We start from the raw sequence: 15,218 nt of genomic DNA, 5'->3' as shown, positions 1-15,218 counted from the left end.
GCAGAACAAGTCTCCAGTAACATCCTCCTGAAACACAGTTGGTTTTTGATGCAGTATTCTTTATTATGAGTTTGGAGTAAGCATGTTCGGTATGAGAGAAATGTGTCTAGTAAGGAGACCACAACACTTACTCACAGTTCCTCAGCCAGTTCATGCTGGGAAGTCTGACATCTTTGAACAATTAACTTGAGCAGTATTAGTAATTTGTATACTGAGATTTTTCTGTGGTGCCTTTTACTCAGGAATTGCTAACATATCTCAAGCCTTTGTGCCTGAATGATTGAAAATGATGAGAACCTAGCAAGAGAACTCTCAACAAGGAACTGTTTTGATATATTGCATGGTATGTGAATTTGGATAATGGTAACAAAGGTGAACAAGTGGATCCTAAGATGTCAATGCTTATGGGCACCAAAATTGTCATTCAAAGGAGTGACAGCTGTAAGATTGAAAATAAGAGCCTACTGGGTAGGATAAATCAGGTTCCGTAGTGTTACAGCTAGGCAGTCCCTGGTCTGGACTGCATCAGTGCTTCTCGGTCTTTAAAGGCAGCATGAGCACCGAGATTGCAGTCCAAATGCAAAAGAAGCTTTCACTTGTGAGTGTGGCCAGTTCACCAGGAACTACTTCATCCTCACGCTCAGATTAGAGAAGCTGCAACAGCTGCTCCGAGCTCCACCAGCCTCCTTTAAGGCATAGAAAATACCTCTGGTAGCATTGCTCCATTGCTGAAACTACCTTGATGCTTTCCCTGTGGCAGGGGCTCTGATGGGGAAGGTGGCACTGAGCTGGGCATGTCATTTCTGCACCTGCAGGGAGATTCCCCCCATTTCACCAGGGAAATTCCTTAGGAGCTGTTATGGTGGCTCTGTGACTGTACTAAAACAGTGCATGGTTGCCGTGCACGAGTGAATTTTGTCTCTATGTTTAAACTGCCCATACCTCATTTTGAAGGATGAAGTTGTCCATGACCTCATGTGGGGCTTCATGGTTCTTATGCAAGAGATCTGAGTTTGAGTCTTGCTTTGATTATTTCTTTTCTCAAGGCTCCAGTGAGGACAGAACAACAGAAATATCAGTAGTCCACAGCCACACTGCCATACACTAACGTGTTGTCACATCTCATAAGCTAAGTAAAGCTGGGCTTTGTCAGCATTTGGATGAGAAACCTTAAAGGAATAAAAGGAGTCTATAGCACCTGTGCCTCTTCTGTATATCAGACTGCTACAGGCAGAAACAATTCATTTCATATAGCAACTCCTTGTGATTTCTATTAAATGTCATGGTCACTGCTTTTTCTTCAAAAGAAATGAAAAAAACCCAACAAACCAACTCATGGCTGTATGCAAAAATGACTGCTCATTACCTGGACATTCAGAACCCACCGCAGAAGTGTTAGGAAGGTGCAGTACTGAAATGACATCACTTTGCCCTGCAGGTGTTTCTTACACCACCACATGTGCACACAGCAGCGCAAGGATGTTACTTATGCCTGTCAAAGCTGCTTTTTTTAAAAGTATCATTACCTTCGAGCTGCAAGCCGAGTAGTCTCGTAAGGTTTGGCTCCACATGATCACTTAAAGTGCTTGTGGAGGAAGCCTAGATGTAAAGGAGTGGAGCGCACAGCTGTGCCTTTCCTGCCTCCCCACAGTGTATGGTGTACATAGCTAGGGCCACTGTGGAACCTTTAATGTTAAATGTGTGGGCTCCGGCCCCAGTTTTCCTCTTTCTGCACTCCCATGGCTGTGGCCTGGCTCCTGATCCGACGGGCCACTCCTCAGCATCTCCGTGACCGTGTCAATGCCGGGCTTCCTGGCAAGGCCTTGGGCCGGCACAGGCCCTGTCCCCTGTACAGCCGCTCGTGAGGAGCCTTCAGGGCCGGCCCAGGTTTATAGGCGACCCCAGAGCCCTCGGGTGAGGAGTGCCTAACGCCGGGCTTGCAGGGGGCGTTCGGGGCTGTCGGACAAGGCCCGACCAGGCCCTGGGCCGCGTTGTGAGGGGACCGTGCCCGCCCGCCCCGCGGGGAAGCTGCTCTCTGGCGCCCCCTGGCGGCCACGGGAGGCCGCAGGGGCAACTCGGGGCAACGCCGCAGCGGGACCGCGCTGGTCCTAGCGCCGCCCGCCCGCCCGCCGTCGCCGGGACACGGAAAGGGACCGGGACGCTCTGCCCCGCGCCCCGGCGGAGACTGCGGTGCTGCGGGGAGGAGAACCCGGGAGGCCTGAACCGGTGCGCGGTCAGCGGGGTTCGGGCCTGCCTGGGTGGGAGGGAAGGCAGGGGGGCGCGGTGCCTCCGCGCAGCCCCCGTCCAGCCTCCTGGCTCTGTCTTTATGTGTTGGGAGTTTTGAAGTTGTAAAACTTGCTCGAAATGTGCTTAATTATCTGTGTGTTATCCTTCTGGCCCGCCCGGCGATGCAGTTGTCTATTCCCTTTAATTAATATGAGGTTTTGAACTCTTTAACTGGAAATGTCCTGGCTTTAGGACTATGAAACCTTTGGGAAATGGAGAGGAGTCAAACACTGAAAAAAGTTCCGTGCAAAAAAATTAAAATGAAATAATAAAAATACGCGATATGCCCATAAACGTGCAGCCGTGCCGGCGGGCTCTCGGGGGCGGTGGTCTCATTTTTGGCGATTTTTTAACGATCCGCACCGGCGGTGCTGGGCGTGAAACCAGGGAACCCCGGCTCAGGCGAACCTCCCCCCCCCCCCCGGTGCTGCCCGCACACCGGGGTGCAGGGGGTGCTCGGCCCGGGTGCCGTGCCGGGAGCCCGCCGGGGCCGGGTGGCGGCATCCCGCCCCGCACACAGCGTCACACGTGAGGTGCCGGCCCCCTCCCAGCTGAGCGCTCAGCTGACCCCACCGGCCGAGGGGCCGGGCCGCGCCGCCGCTGCTCACTGGCGCAGCGCGGGGCCCGGGCCGGCCGCGCCCGCCCCCGCCTCCTCCTCCGCGCCCAGCCCCGTGCCGCCCACCGCCGCCGCTGCGCCCTTCGTCGCCCGCACCTCCCCGCAGCCTGCCCTGATGCTCTGAGCCCGCGCGGCCCCAGACCCGGCCCCTTTCTCGGCCGCGCCGCCATCTCCCCGCGCCCCGTGGCGGCCATTGGAGCCGCCCGCCTCGCATCCAGGGAGCCGGCGGGAGGAGAAGCCAGCCCGCCGCCATGGAGAGCCCCGGCGGCGTCACCGACAAGAAGAGGTACTGCTGGCCGACGCCGCGGCCTCCCGAGCCGCCCGCCCGTGGCGCCGGGGCTCGGCCCGCGCCGGCAACGCGCTGCCCGCTGCCCGCCCCTCGCTCGCCGCCCGGCCCGGGGGCCGCCTTCCCCCCCCCCCCCCCGCCTCCCGATGCTGCCGGCGCCGTCCCCCGGGCACCCCACCGCCCCCCGCTTTGTTACTGCCGCCCCCTCCCTGTCCTCCGACTCCCTCCCTTCCCCTCCCCGCGCTCCCCCAGCCCGCGGAGCGCTTCGTTCTTTCATTCCTTCTCCTCCCCGCCGTCCACGTCGCCATTTTGTCGGCGGGGGGAGCGGGCCGGGACTCCGGCGCCGGGGGGGCTTCGTGCGGTGCGACGCCTCTCCCGCGGCGGGAGCTGTCCCGCCGGCCCGGCCTGGCGTGACTCCCGGCTCCGCGGGTGGGAGCGCGCAGCGTGTTTTCTCCCCGTGGGTCGTGCGTGGGCCCGCACCGCTCCCCGTGCCCTCAGCCGTCGCGCCTGGGCGGCCTGCGCGCCGAAGGCGAAACAACCGGGTCGGGCGAGGGGCTGGCGGCGGGGGCGAGGGGCGTCCGTGGAGGTCGTGAGGGGAGCCGGGGTGGGGGGGAAGCCCCTGGCTTCGGCCGAGCTCAGCAGTGCCAGGGAGCGACCCGGGGGCTGCTGCCGGTGGTTTTGAAAATGAGTGGGTAGAAATTGATTGTGGTTTATTGCAGGCGGCCACCGAGGCTGTGGTGGTCAGGTTTTGTGCAGAAAAGGAATCTGGAAATATTAAGGTTAAAAAAACCCACCACAACCCAAAACCCACGCGGGGCGGGGGAGGGGGGGGGCGGCCGGACAATGTGAGTTTAGGAGTATGAATAATTCACCAAGGATTGTTAGCTCAAATTAGGCGGGGAAAATAAAAGCCTTAAAAGCCTTTGTTACAGGATGAAGTTAGGGAGTTTGAGTATTTGGGTGACCAAATTTCTGCCTTGGCGCTCCACCGGCGCGCTTTGTGGAGCGATTAATTGCTGTAATCGCCATCTGCAGAAGACGCCGTTTGTTTATATTGATACCGATACCTTTTTTTTTTTTTCTCCTTAAGATGGATTTTCTCTGCTCTTGTATCAAAGAGTCATCTGAGTAGGTTAAATGTAGTAAGTGTTAAGCGTGTAAGTTGTGTTGGAAAGGAGACTGGCTGGTTTTTAAAATGGATGGTGAGCTTTGTGCTGAGGTGGGAGCGCAGAGTGCTGGGCTTGTGAACAGGGAGAGCTTCACCTCTAGGACAGTATCATCTCGGTGAAGATTTGGAGTTGTTGGGGCCGTGCAGGGCTTGGGGTGGGGGAGAAGCAGCTTTTAGTCTAATGAAATCCATACAGTGGGGCACCTGGGGGATGGCATCGATTCTGTAACCTTTGTTTTTTCCACTCAAAGTTAATGGCTATTGAGAAGGCTGGGAGAAAATGTTGCTACAGAAATGATTATTCTGTGCTTTGCTCTGCTGCCCTAATTTAGTAGCAGGTCTAGCAAGGGGGGTTGAGACTTAAGTTGTTCTCTGTTGCTGGTTTTTGGTTTGTTTTGTTTTTTTTTTTCCCTTGAGCATTTGTTATTTTTTACTTACCATTCTTGGGTACTTTTTTTTTTTTTTTTTTTTGCAATTTCCTTATCCTGGATGTAATCTGCTTTCTTCAGAATATAAGAATCAGTATGCAAAGCTTATCCTTCCTTCCCAAAGGCAGGGCTTAAGGAAGAGAATTTGTTGTTTTCTGTAGACTGAGTTCAAAGTTGGGAATGTTTCTTATAAACCAGTAAGGAATATTCAGATTACTTCTGTTGTAGGGTTTTAATCAAAACCATAAAGCTGTATCTGTGGGCTGTGAATGTGCAGTTGAGCAAAGATGGCTAAGCAAAAAAGGAAGGATATGAGCTCACCAGAGAACACATTGAAAATCTCAAGCATTTCTCAAGAACTGGGTTCTTTTAGAAGGGTTTAGGTTTGACGGTGCCCATGTTCAAATACCTTTAAGGGAAAAGACCTTCCAGTCCTGTTCTTCGATGATAAAACTTTGGATGATTGTATATATAATGCACCTCAACTTTGGCATGTTAAGATCCTTTTATTCCTTGTCTCTCCTTGTGCTTGTATTTGTATAGTGTTTAGCTCCTGATAGTTCGAGTGAAGCTTATTTGCTTAATTACGTGCTGTGAGATGCAGAAATTATGGAATTTGACCAAGTGTCTCAGCCTTACATAAGAGAAATTTAGTCATAATAGTAACTAGAAGTGTGGATTCATTTACTGGTTTGTTGAATCCATTCTTTGATGTAGTCCTGAGCGTCTCGTATACATTCAGGGGTCAAGACTCAATAAGAAACCAAGTATCAGCAACATGATTAGGTATTGAGTTATTTCGGTTTTAGCTGTTCTTCAGTAGTTGTATCATTTTCACGTGCTCCTGGGTTTTCCTCCATCTGCTACGACGAGTGAATTTCTCAGTGCATGGAGTGGATAAAACAGCATTGTTGGGAGCTTTGTTGGCTTATTGACTTTGATTTGATTCAAATTTAAGGCTTTTGTTGAGAAGTACGCTGATTTTTCTTAATATTCTTTTAACAAGCTCTACTGTGCAGATAGCTGATGCTATGAAAAGTTTTTTTTCCCCAGGTCTGTGGTGTGACACTTTATACTATTAGCAGAGTAATTCTCGCACCATTTTAAGCAAATGAGCCTTCTAGAGTTGCTGGTTACTATGGTATTGCTGCTGGTAGATACACTAGAAAAATGAATCTTGGATTGTTTTAAGTCATTGTAGCATAAAATAAATATTTTTTTAATGGTATGGGTGCTAAATTAAATCCTTCCGCTTCTCATTTTTAAGTGATTTCTTGGGTGCTCAGTCTGAGTCTTAAGATGTTATAAACCATTGGAATTTACCATCCTGACTTGATCCTGCAGAAGAACTTCAGCTTCTCAGTTTCTCAGAGTTGGGACTTGAAACTTAACCTCTAGTGTCTAAGGGGAGGATTTGAAAGACCGGGGTTTTGCTGCTGGATCTCTGCCACTGAGGTCCAGCTCAAAAATCTGTTCCAGAAGCCTGGGTCCTGTGCCGCTGGCTGCGAGGGGCTGTAGCTGCTGCTGGTTTTTCTTAAACCTGTGTGAGGTCTTTAGGATTGTATGTGCCATTGCTTTTTGTCTGTTAATTTCTTTCAGTGCTGGTGGAACTGAGCCACCATTACTGGAGTCAAAAGTGAATACAAAAACCTTTTGTATATACTCTAACTGTACCTCTCTACGTGTTGTAAGAAGAGGAGAAATCTTTCAGTAAATCTCCTGTAGAGTTTCCCTGCAGGTACAGGGAGGGCAGAGTGATTTCTGGCTTACAGAAAAGTGGTTTTACTGCTTTTTGGATTTTTCTGGGTTGTTTGCCGTGCCATAGGGCGTACCAGGTGGTAGTGCCTGTGTTGTCTGTTCTTTGCTATTTCCTCAAACATTTAACAATTTTGAATTCCTTCGATAAAAGTGATCAGAAATTACTTTCCAGTACCTGTTGAAGATGAAAGCAACAGCACAGTGCTACCACCCTTCCTCCTTGTTACAAGGTCTGAAAATCAGGGAAGAATACCTGTGGAGGATTGCCTACTGCAGATATTTTCCGTAATTTTGCTCTGTTGGTGCTTTGGTTTCCTTTCATCAGTGAAAGTCTGAGTATATAGCAGTATGTTGATGGAAGCGGCGGGAGGGTTTTCTGGGTTTTGTTTACAGAGATAGTTGCTTTGCCCTTTTAAACCATAGCATCTCCAGTCCACAGTCAGGATCTCTGTGTTGGCATGCTTGAAGTGCCAATAGTGGAGAGGTCTAGTGTGGATGTGATTAGATGGTCCACGTTGTCAGGTGGTCTGTAGCAGGGTGATGGCATGATAAGAGGTTTTTATTGCAAGTACTTTCAAGCTTTTTTAGCAACTCTGCCTTCTGTATAAATGCTTTTCCTTTCTGGTGTCTCTGGAGGCACAAGCTGGCCCATTTTGGGGAGGGGACAACAAATGTAGCTGCATACTGTTATCAGCAGCTTAAGCCTGGCAATTAAGTCAACTATTGGTTTAAAGGTGGAGGTGTGAAGTGGATATTCTTATTCTGTCTTTTAAGTGCCATTCCCATTTTCTGGTTGGTTTCTCTCTTCTCAGAAACATCCATCAAAGGCTTATTTAGATTAGGCTAAGATCATGCTAAAGTATGTCCTTCGTAAGCCTGGAGAAGCTGAGAAAGCATAATTGTGTGCTGTGTTTTTACTGTCATCAGAAGAGAGGCCAGAGAAGACCATCCTGCTTTCACGTGTAAGACTTCAGTCAGCAAGGTAGCAGCATGCGTTTACTTATAGGTGCTTGCTTCCTCCTCTGTACACTGTGAAAGCAACTGTAGACCTTTGTTCCTCCCTATCCTTGAACTGTAATGCATGAAGTTTATAAGGCTGTTTCCAGGACTCTGATTGCTGATGGTGAAGTGGAGGAAAAAAAAAAGACAAGACAGTAAATATTAGTAACACTAGCAAATGTCAGCAGTGTTGCGGCGTAAGCCCAAACCCTTCTGAGGTTCTTATAGAAGTGAACATGTGCACTTCAATGTGCTTCTGACCTGAAAGCCTTGAAGCCTGAAAGCCTACGTTACAATGAATTAAATTCTTGAGTGTGTTCATGTAGTTCAGTAGTAATATTGCATGAATTTATGTTAGAAGGCAGGATTTCAAGTGGGCTCCCGTGAGACTTTTGATATTAAAGTGGACATTGAATCACAGAAACTACTGATTTTTGAGTATTCATTTGTTTTGTACCGCAGAAGAGAATTTGGCAGTATTATCTCAATTTATTCTTGAAGAGCTTGGTGTTATGATATGCCAACAAAATAATTCTTACATGATTGTAGAATATGCATGGTTAAGTAAACCCAGGGGGAAGTACTGCATGGTTCAGCGGTGGTATACGAGAGCATCTAGATTTTTTTGATGATACTGCTCTTTCAAGGAGATGCAAATACTGATCTGAGTACAATATGTCTTTCTTTAAAAAAAAGAAAGAGCTTCAAAACAAAAACAAATCTTGCAAGAACCTTGGCAAGAAGGTGCAGTAACCCATTTCTAGCAAGCTGATGTCCAAAATGAGGGAATGTTCCAGATTACAAGTCATCAGCTCAAATGCTCCTTTTATCTTCACATGCACAGTTAACAAGGCAGGTGTTTACATGCCTCAAAAAAACCCGCCTAGGTAATGCATGGAAAGAACTTGGACCTTAATCATCTTTTCATGTTATAACAGCCCTTTTACTTTTGAACTCAAGAAATTTTGAGCCTCTCTTGAGAAACCTCCTTTGTATTAGAGCAGGCAGAAGAGCATGCAGGAGAATCAGAGTTTTTCAACGAGTACTGCTCTGAAACAGGAGATGCTTGGCGGTTTTATGACATTGGGAACTACAAAAATAGCCCAGGAGAGGAGGTGAGGCTTTTTTACTTTAATGATTGAAAATCCAGGAAAGATACAGGCTTCTAGATTACCGTTGGATATGAAGGCTATTAAGGTTTTCCTCTACTGAGATCTCTATCTAGCTTAGAATAAAAGTCCCTGTGAAAATTAAGTTCTGAAATTATTAGAAACATGAAATCAAGTGAATACATGCCAGCATATTTATATTTTTTAAATACAGTTTATGTAGGTGACGAACACTTTAGGGTTCTTTGATGTGGAGCCATAGCCTCAGTTGACGTTAATTAGCACAGGTTCATTGAAGCTACTCCTGTTCATACCAGCTTGGGGGTTTGGTCCAAGATCTCTGAATAAGTGCATTGATAAAGAGGAGTTTCATTGTATGCATAATCTGTCATTTCTTTCTATTAAAGCCTCATAATACTGGGACTTGTACAAAAATGTAGTCCTTTAAAAAGTTGAGATATTTTAGTACCAAGACATTTGAAATGGCTCTGCTGGCACTGAAGAACTGGTGCTTCAAGAAGATCCATCAGTAGTTCCTTAAAGATATCCAATACATAATGAACTTTGTGTGTGTCAGGAGGGACACTGTGCAGCCTCTGCTTAATTTGGCATGGTGTGAATCAATGCTTGTTAAGCGTTTTGAGGAAAAATGTTACAACTGATCTTGTAACTCATTACATTAAAATAGAGCCTGAAGTTCAAGTGAAGAATTGAGGAAACTGCATCAGCAGCACTGAACTGTACTATTACAACAGTGGAAGGTTTTACCAAGTAACTTATTTAATAACCTTTTCAACTCAATTTGTAATAATCCTGGAAGTGTTACTTGAAGAAGATGACCCATTTTGTTTACCAGAATGAGTCATTTCACTGTCAATACTAAACCAAAACCAGATTGGTGTTACTTTATGAACATTCTTGCATTTCAAGAAGCAAAAGAACTTGAGGCCAGGACTCCTGTTTTTGTGAAGTTATTTTCATGCTGCTCCAAATGAGAACAGCAAATGGACTGTTATGCTAGAAAGAGTTACTAGAGGCTTCCCTCCGTAAGTTTGCCCCCTGCTCACACACATTGGAAGAGATGGGAATACGCTCCAAGAAGCAGAGGACTTGAAGTAATACATATCAAAGATAAAAGCTGCAGCTTCTGCTAGCCTACCTGAGGAAATTAGAAGCTCTATGTGATTTAGCTGGTGATGGGAGTCTTCAGTGCTCAGTCCTTCAAAGGGCTTTTTCCTTGCACCCTGTTGAATCTACTGGATGTTGAGCTGACATTGCTGCAGGCTTTTTGTCCTAGCTATTGTTGTAAGTGTTTTTCTTGACTGCTTAGTGGATCTGTTTGTTCTTAATTTATACAGAAAAATAAAATTTTATATCTTCTATTTTAGTTTTTTTAGTTCTTAAAACCTTTGATCATGAAATACTCTGTTAACTGAAAGCAGTTGAGGAATGCGGGGTGAAGGGATGAAAACTTGGGTGGAAGCAATGAGGGAAAACGTTCAGCCTCCAGTCTGGAAAACCTGAATGCAGTGACATAAAATAAATGATTGATTTTAAAGCCACAGTATAGACTAAAATTAGTTACTTTATCAGAAGTCTACATCTGTCTGAAGATAGAGCAGTTTGTAGCTAAAACATTGTTAACTGAGAGCTTGACAGATATCTTAGGGATATGTTTTGCATCTTTTTTGCTGAGCCTGGTAGAAGCAAAAGCAGGAGGGCTGAAGGGAGAGGAGCACGTAGTGGCTAGTTCTATCAAGCCCATGTCCAGATATCTCTTTTGAATAGCTGTGGGTTTTCTGTAATAAGAAATACAATTTAACTACTATGTACCCTCCATCCTGAAGGGCAGAGCACAGCTAATTAAAAGAAAAAAATAATAATGCTCTATTCTAGGAAAAAGCCAAATAACCTAGTTAAAAAAAAGAGGGTTTTCTTACAAATAACCACTGTATGCCGTGTTGGTATTTTAAAACAGTGAATTACTATGCAAAGGTAAAATATCGGTGGGTTACATTGCGTAGTAAGACACAGCAGAATCACTTCACCACATTCTGAATTAGAAATACTAATTTTGGAAACTTTTACCTTCTTAGACTTTCTAAGTGGGGAGGTAGTTGGGGTTTCAGGTCAGTTCAAGGCCAAATCCAGGTGACGGATAATCTTGGCAGTGTGGTCCTGTGCTGGCCTCAGGAGTTTCAGGCTCTGCTGCCGGCTCTTATGTGCCATAATTTACCTGTCTGTAAAATGGCTGTTTATATAGACATCATGGCCTTGATAGTAAGGCTTGACTTTGTAAGTTAAGGCATAGCTCAGTGCAGGCTCTTCTCACTGCCTCTCCCCACAATCCTTTTGCAAATGGCATTGGGTTTCAGTGTTCGCTCAGAAGATTGCTGCTGCTGTAGCTAGTTCAGTCTGAACTGCCTGCTTGCTCTCTTAATTCTTTTTTTTTTTAATTAGGGTTTTTTTGATGGTGAAGTTATGGTAAATGCCTGTAACTACCCTCATGTAAAGAACATGGTTTAAATTGCTATATTAGAAGGTAGTATACAAAGGAATGAATTTTAGTAGTTTACATACATAGGTGTTGTCTCTGGATATTATGCTAGTTTCTGCAATTAAATCTTTTTTAAATCTTTCTTACTATATGTAAGGAATTTCTGATTTCCTTTCCTGAGTTGGATTACTGGGCTGTAATGCTCATTAATTCATAATGAGCAAGACTTTCTTCTAGAAAATCACATGCTTGTGATTACACATGAGATTCGTGTGTGGGGTTTTTTGTTTTGTTTAATATTTTCCTCACAAGAACTCTCTACACAGACTATAAAATAAGGAGAATGGGTAAATAAAATTGGCCATAATGGTGAAAGCAATAATACTTAAAATCATGTCTAAGCAAGAAAAGGCAAAGCTGTGATCCAGAGTTCATCGTGAGCGGGTAGCTGAGAGATTGCACTAATTCTGTACCACAGCTATAGAAGGAAGGCGCAGTTGGGAAAACGTAAAATTTATGGAGAATTTGCAGAAATACTGCAGTTCCTGGAAAGCCCGCCTATTAAACTGAAAATTCAGACTTCGCAGTAAGTGTTTGAGAGCGCAGTCTGAGGTTCCTTTTCCCCACCATTGGGGAGGGCTGTTTGGGTACCAGAACCGAGTAGCCTTGTAGCTGGCATGCACGATGAAGCTGGTCCTTGTCCTCTTTCCTCCCCACCGCTGGCTTTTTCAGTGTTTAAACAGCAAAGATGGGGGCTCCCTCGCAAGACCGATTGTAGTGGATTCATTTGACCCTACCCTTAGCTCACATCGTATTTTATTGTTTGCCTGCCGAGTGATGAACAGGCTGTTGCTGGGAGGTGAGAGAGAATGGGGTTTTCGGGGCTCTCCGCGATGCTGGGTGATGTTTTGTTCAGGTCTGTCTCAGGACTCGATAGTGTTAACACTCCAGCTCTGTTGCCCTTGTTTGCAGTTGATCAACTTAAATTAAAAAGTATTTTTAAGGGAATATAAGGGCTAATTGGCATATTCTCTGTCTATGCCAGGTGGAAGATGAGGGGCTTTTGGTTTTGGTGTTTTGTTTTTTGTTCTTTTTTTTTACGAATACTCACATTATTAACTCCCTATACATTTAAATAACTGGGTTTGAGTGGTGTTCTCTTACATTATAAGCCCATTTTTAATATGCAGTTGTCTTTAGCGAAGTTGAATTATACCATTTTAGTTTCTCTGTGATAAGCACTGGGCTTGCCTGGGACTTCTTTCCATGGAAGAATAGTATCGCAGCTAGTAGCTCTGGATAAAGTAAAGATCTAAGAAACAGTGGAGAAAATCAAATAGGCTGCACGTTCAGCATAGTCAGAAGAGTAGAGCTCTGTTATAATATGCTTTTTGGCACCTGTATCTTTTAAGTGAGCTTGGATCTAGTTGGTGTTTTGTTGTCCAAGGTGTACTATTGTGCTGTAGGCAAGAGCAGTTGGCATGGCTGTGCCCAGGGTTGAGCACTTCAGGTGGTCCCCATGAACACCGCCAGCAACACTGCAGTGACGATACCCGTGTGGGGATCTGCTGGGCTATGGCTGCAAACCGTAGGAAGGAATTGCGTCTCTGTCCCATGCAGCTGTGCTGGCAGAAGCAGCTGGTTTAGGCTAGGCAGGAAAGGATGACCAAGTTTTGTACCAACTGCAGGAATTAATTCATCCTTAAAAGCTAAATACTAGGCTGCCTAATTTCTAAGTTTCAATGCTGTCATGATGATGTATACTATTAATGTATTATTTTATTGTAATAGCTGCATCTTGTCTTTTTTTTGTGTAATGAAGAAAAACTGAAGCTGTGTTATAGCAGATATGGTCTTTGTGACTCCATTTTTAAGCAAGGTATTTTCGGTATTTACCAGTTTTACAGTCTCAGGAGAGGTTATATCTTACGTGAAAGTACTGTGTATGAAATCTTTTACTGGCAAATGATGGGAATTAATGTCAGAACTGAAAACTATTTAAAGTTCAATAATGAGATGTTACCAGATTTGAGGCACATTATTCATTTGGTTTATATTGCTTCCACATGGTATACTTCTGTGAGACTGTTTAACAGATACCCTGATAAATACAAAGCCACTCAATGGTAGGAAACAATTCTAAAGAGAAAAATATGAATCACTATCAGAAGATGCTTATAATTTTTTAGAATGTGCTCAAAACCCAGATCAAGAAAGATGAGCCTGATTAATTAATCCATGCACAATAGCTATTTTATATGGGAGCTGAAAACAGCTGTAGGGAAAAATCTACCTGATTAGAGAAACAGTAAGTTAGAATGAAAGAAAGGCTAAAAATAGATAACAGCAGTAAAGCAATATACAGGGAAAATATCCACCCTAATTACTTGTGTTAATGTAATATTGTACACAGTGTGGAATTTTCCTTGACACTGATCTAAGAAAATAGGAGACAAAGTTGATGTGCTATATAATTTAAGATCTGTCTGTGGCCCATTTTTAATCTAGTTAGTAGGTTTTTTAATTGAAATTTATCAGTTAATGATGGCATTTTCCAGGGTTCTTCTTGGTCTTAGTTACTGGTGGTAAATAAGCAGCAACAAGTCAGGTTTAAATGTCGCCATTGATTAGTTTTACACTTGAGGAGATGAAAGCTGTGGGCTGTATTTAGAAGATTGGGGAATCACTTGTAGAAATACACAGTGGTGGGCGGAGGGGTCTTTGGGATGGTACAAGGAACAATGTATTGAGACAGGCCCTGGCCCAAATGGTTCGTATGACCGTAAGGACAGGAATTGCACATTCGAGCACAGAGGCTGGGGTAACATCTGTAACTGGAGCACGCAGGACTGCTGCTGGGGTGGTTTGTTCTTAAGGCTGCTGGGCCAATTATTCTTGCCTGCTGTAAAACTTTGTTTATATTCACCTTGCCATATTTTAAAGCCTTTTTGATTTGAGGCAGTGGAAGCCTGGATAATATCCTGCAGCCAAGCTCTGGGTTCAGCTGCAGTGAATCCTGGTGGTGAAATACCTTTTGCTCTGGGTCTCTAACTCCGATATCTTTTAGAACTCAGATGTTTATTCAGCTATTGCATGTGAACATCTCTTACATATAAAATGTGCCTAGTGTTGGGTTTAAAGCTGTCAGTGAAACACTGCTTTCTGTGAGCTGTATAACCTGCTTTGGATTGCTCTCTGCTTCTGTATTCTGGTGGCAGAAATACAAAATGGAAATGAGTGTCTGGCACTGAAATTGTGCAGGAAACATCATACCTGAAAATGTATGCAATTTCCTGTCTAGCATCGGCATTTCTGATATTTTCATTGCACATATAATCCACTCTTCAGCTGACATTTTCTTCTGAATCTTTTGGTGTTTCATGCAAGACTGGTAGCAGAAGGTTGCAATACAGGTCTGAACTTTGGGGTTTCTTTTAAATGGAGCTCGGGTTCCTGTTGTCTCTACGGAATTGTATTTCTGATGTGAAGACCATGAGTTCTATGCATGGGCACTTCTGAAAATCTCTCATAGATGTTATTATTTATTTAAGCTGATTTAGTGGCAGTTCACACCTCACTGTTTAAAGTCCTGTTCCTTGAGTTCCCCCCTGCCTTTTTTTTTCTATTTGAGACCAAGCTCACTTCAGAAATGTATTTTCTTTACAGGAATTCAACATCTTGTAATTGACTGTACAGAAATTTGTAGGCAGATACACACAGTGATTGTGTGCTTTTTTTATTTACTTTGTGCAGCTGGAAGTAACAAAGCTTACAGTAGTTGGGACAGTAAAGGATGTATTTTTTGGCTTTTTTATTATTATTTGGTGTCATCCTGTGTTGAGGCAACTCTGACTTCACTTGGTAATTAAACCTCATTTATGAAAGACCTTTTCCCTATTAATTTGATCCATTAAAGAAACGCTCTATGAAGCTGGTAGTTAATCTTCTTATTTAAATTGCTGGGTTTTAGTCAGATTGGTTACAGCTTAGTTTTAAACAGCAGCTAAAAATAGCAAATTGTTGTGCTGTACAGTTTAAATATCTATCTATAGTAGTAGCCTTTTTAGAAAG

At 44.6% G+C, this 15,218-nt stretch overlaps 1 protein-coding gene across 1 annotated transcript in view; it reads left to right on the top strand.

The window, feature by feature from the left end:
• Positions 1-2,877: 2,877 nt before the first annotated feature.
• HIF1A (hypoxia inducible factor 1 subunit alpha) overlaps positions 2,878-15,218 on the top strand; it is a 34,574-nt gene continuing 22,233 nt past the window's right edge. The window contains exon 1 of the mRNA XM_054827608.1: positions 2,878-3,188. Within this exon, the coding sequence (XP_054683583.1) occupies positions 3,154-3,188 (35 nt within the window). The 5' untranslated portion in view covers positions 2,878-3,153. The remainder of the gene's footprint in view (positions 3,189-15,218) is intronic.

This window comes from Grus americana, chromosome 5, assembly GCF_028858705.1.
Source record: "Grus americana isolate bGruAme1 chromosome 5, bGruAme1.mat, whole genome shotgun sequence".
Lineage (NCBI taxonomy): Eukaryota > Metazoa > Chordata > Aves > Gruiformes > Gruidae > Grus > Grus americana.
The sequence above is the reverse complement of the archived record's forward strand: the minus strand, read 5'-3'. Positions and strand labels throughout refer to the sequence as shown.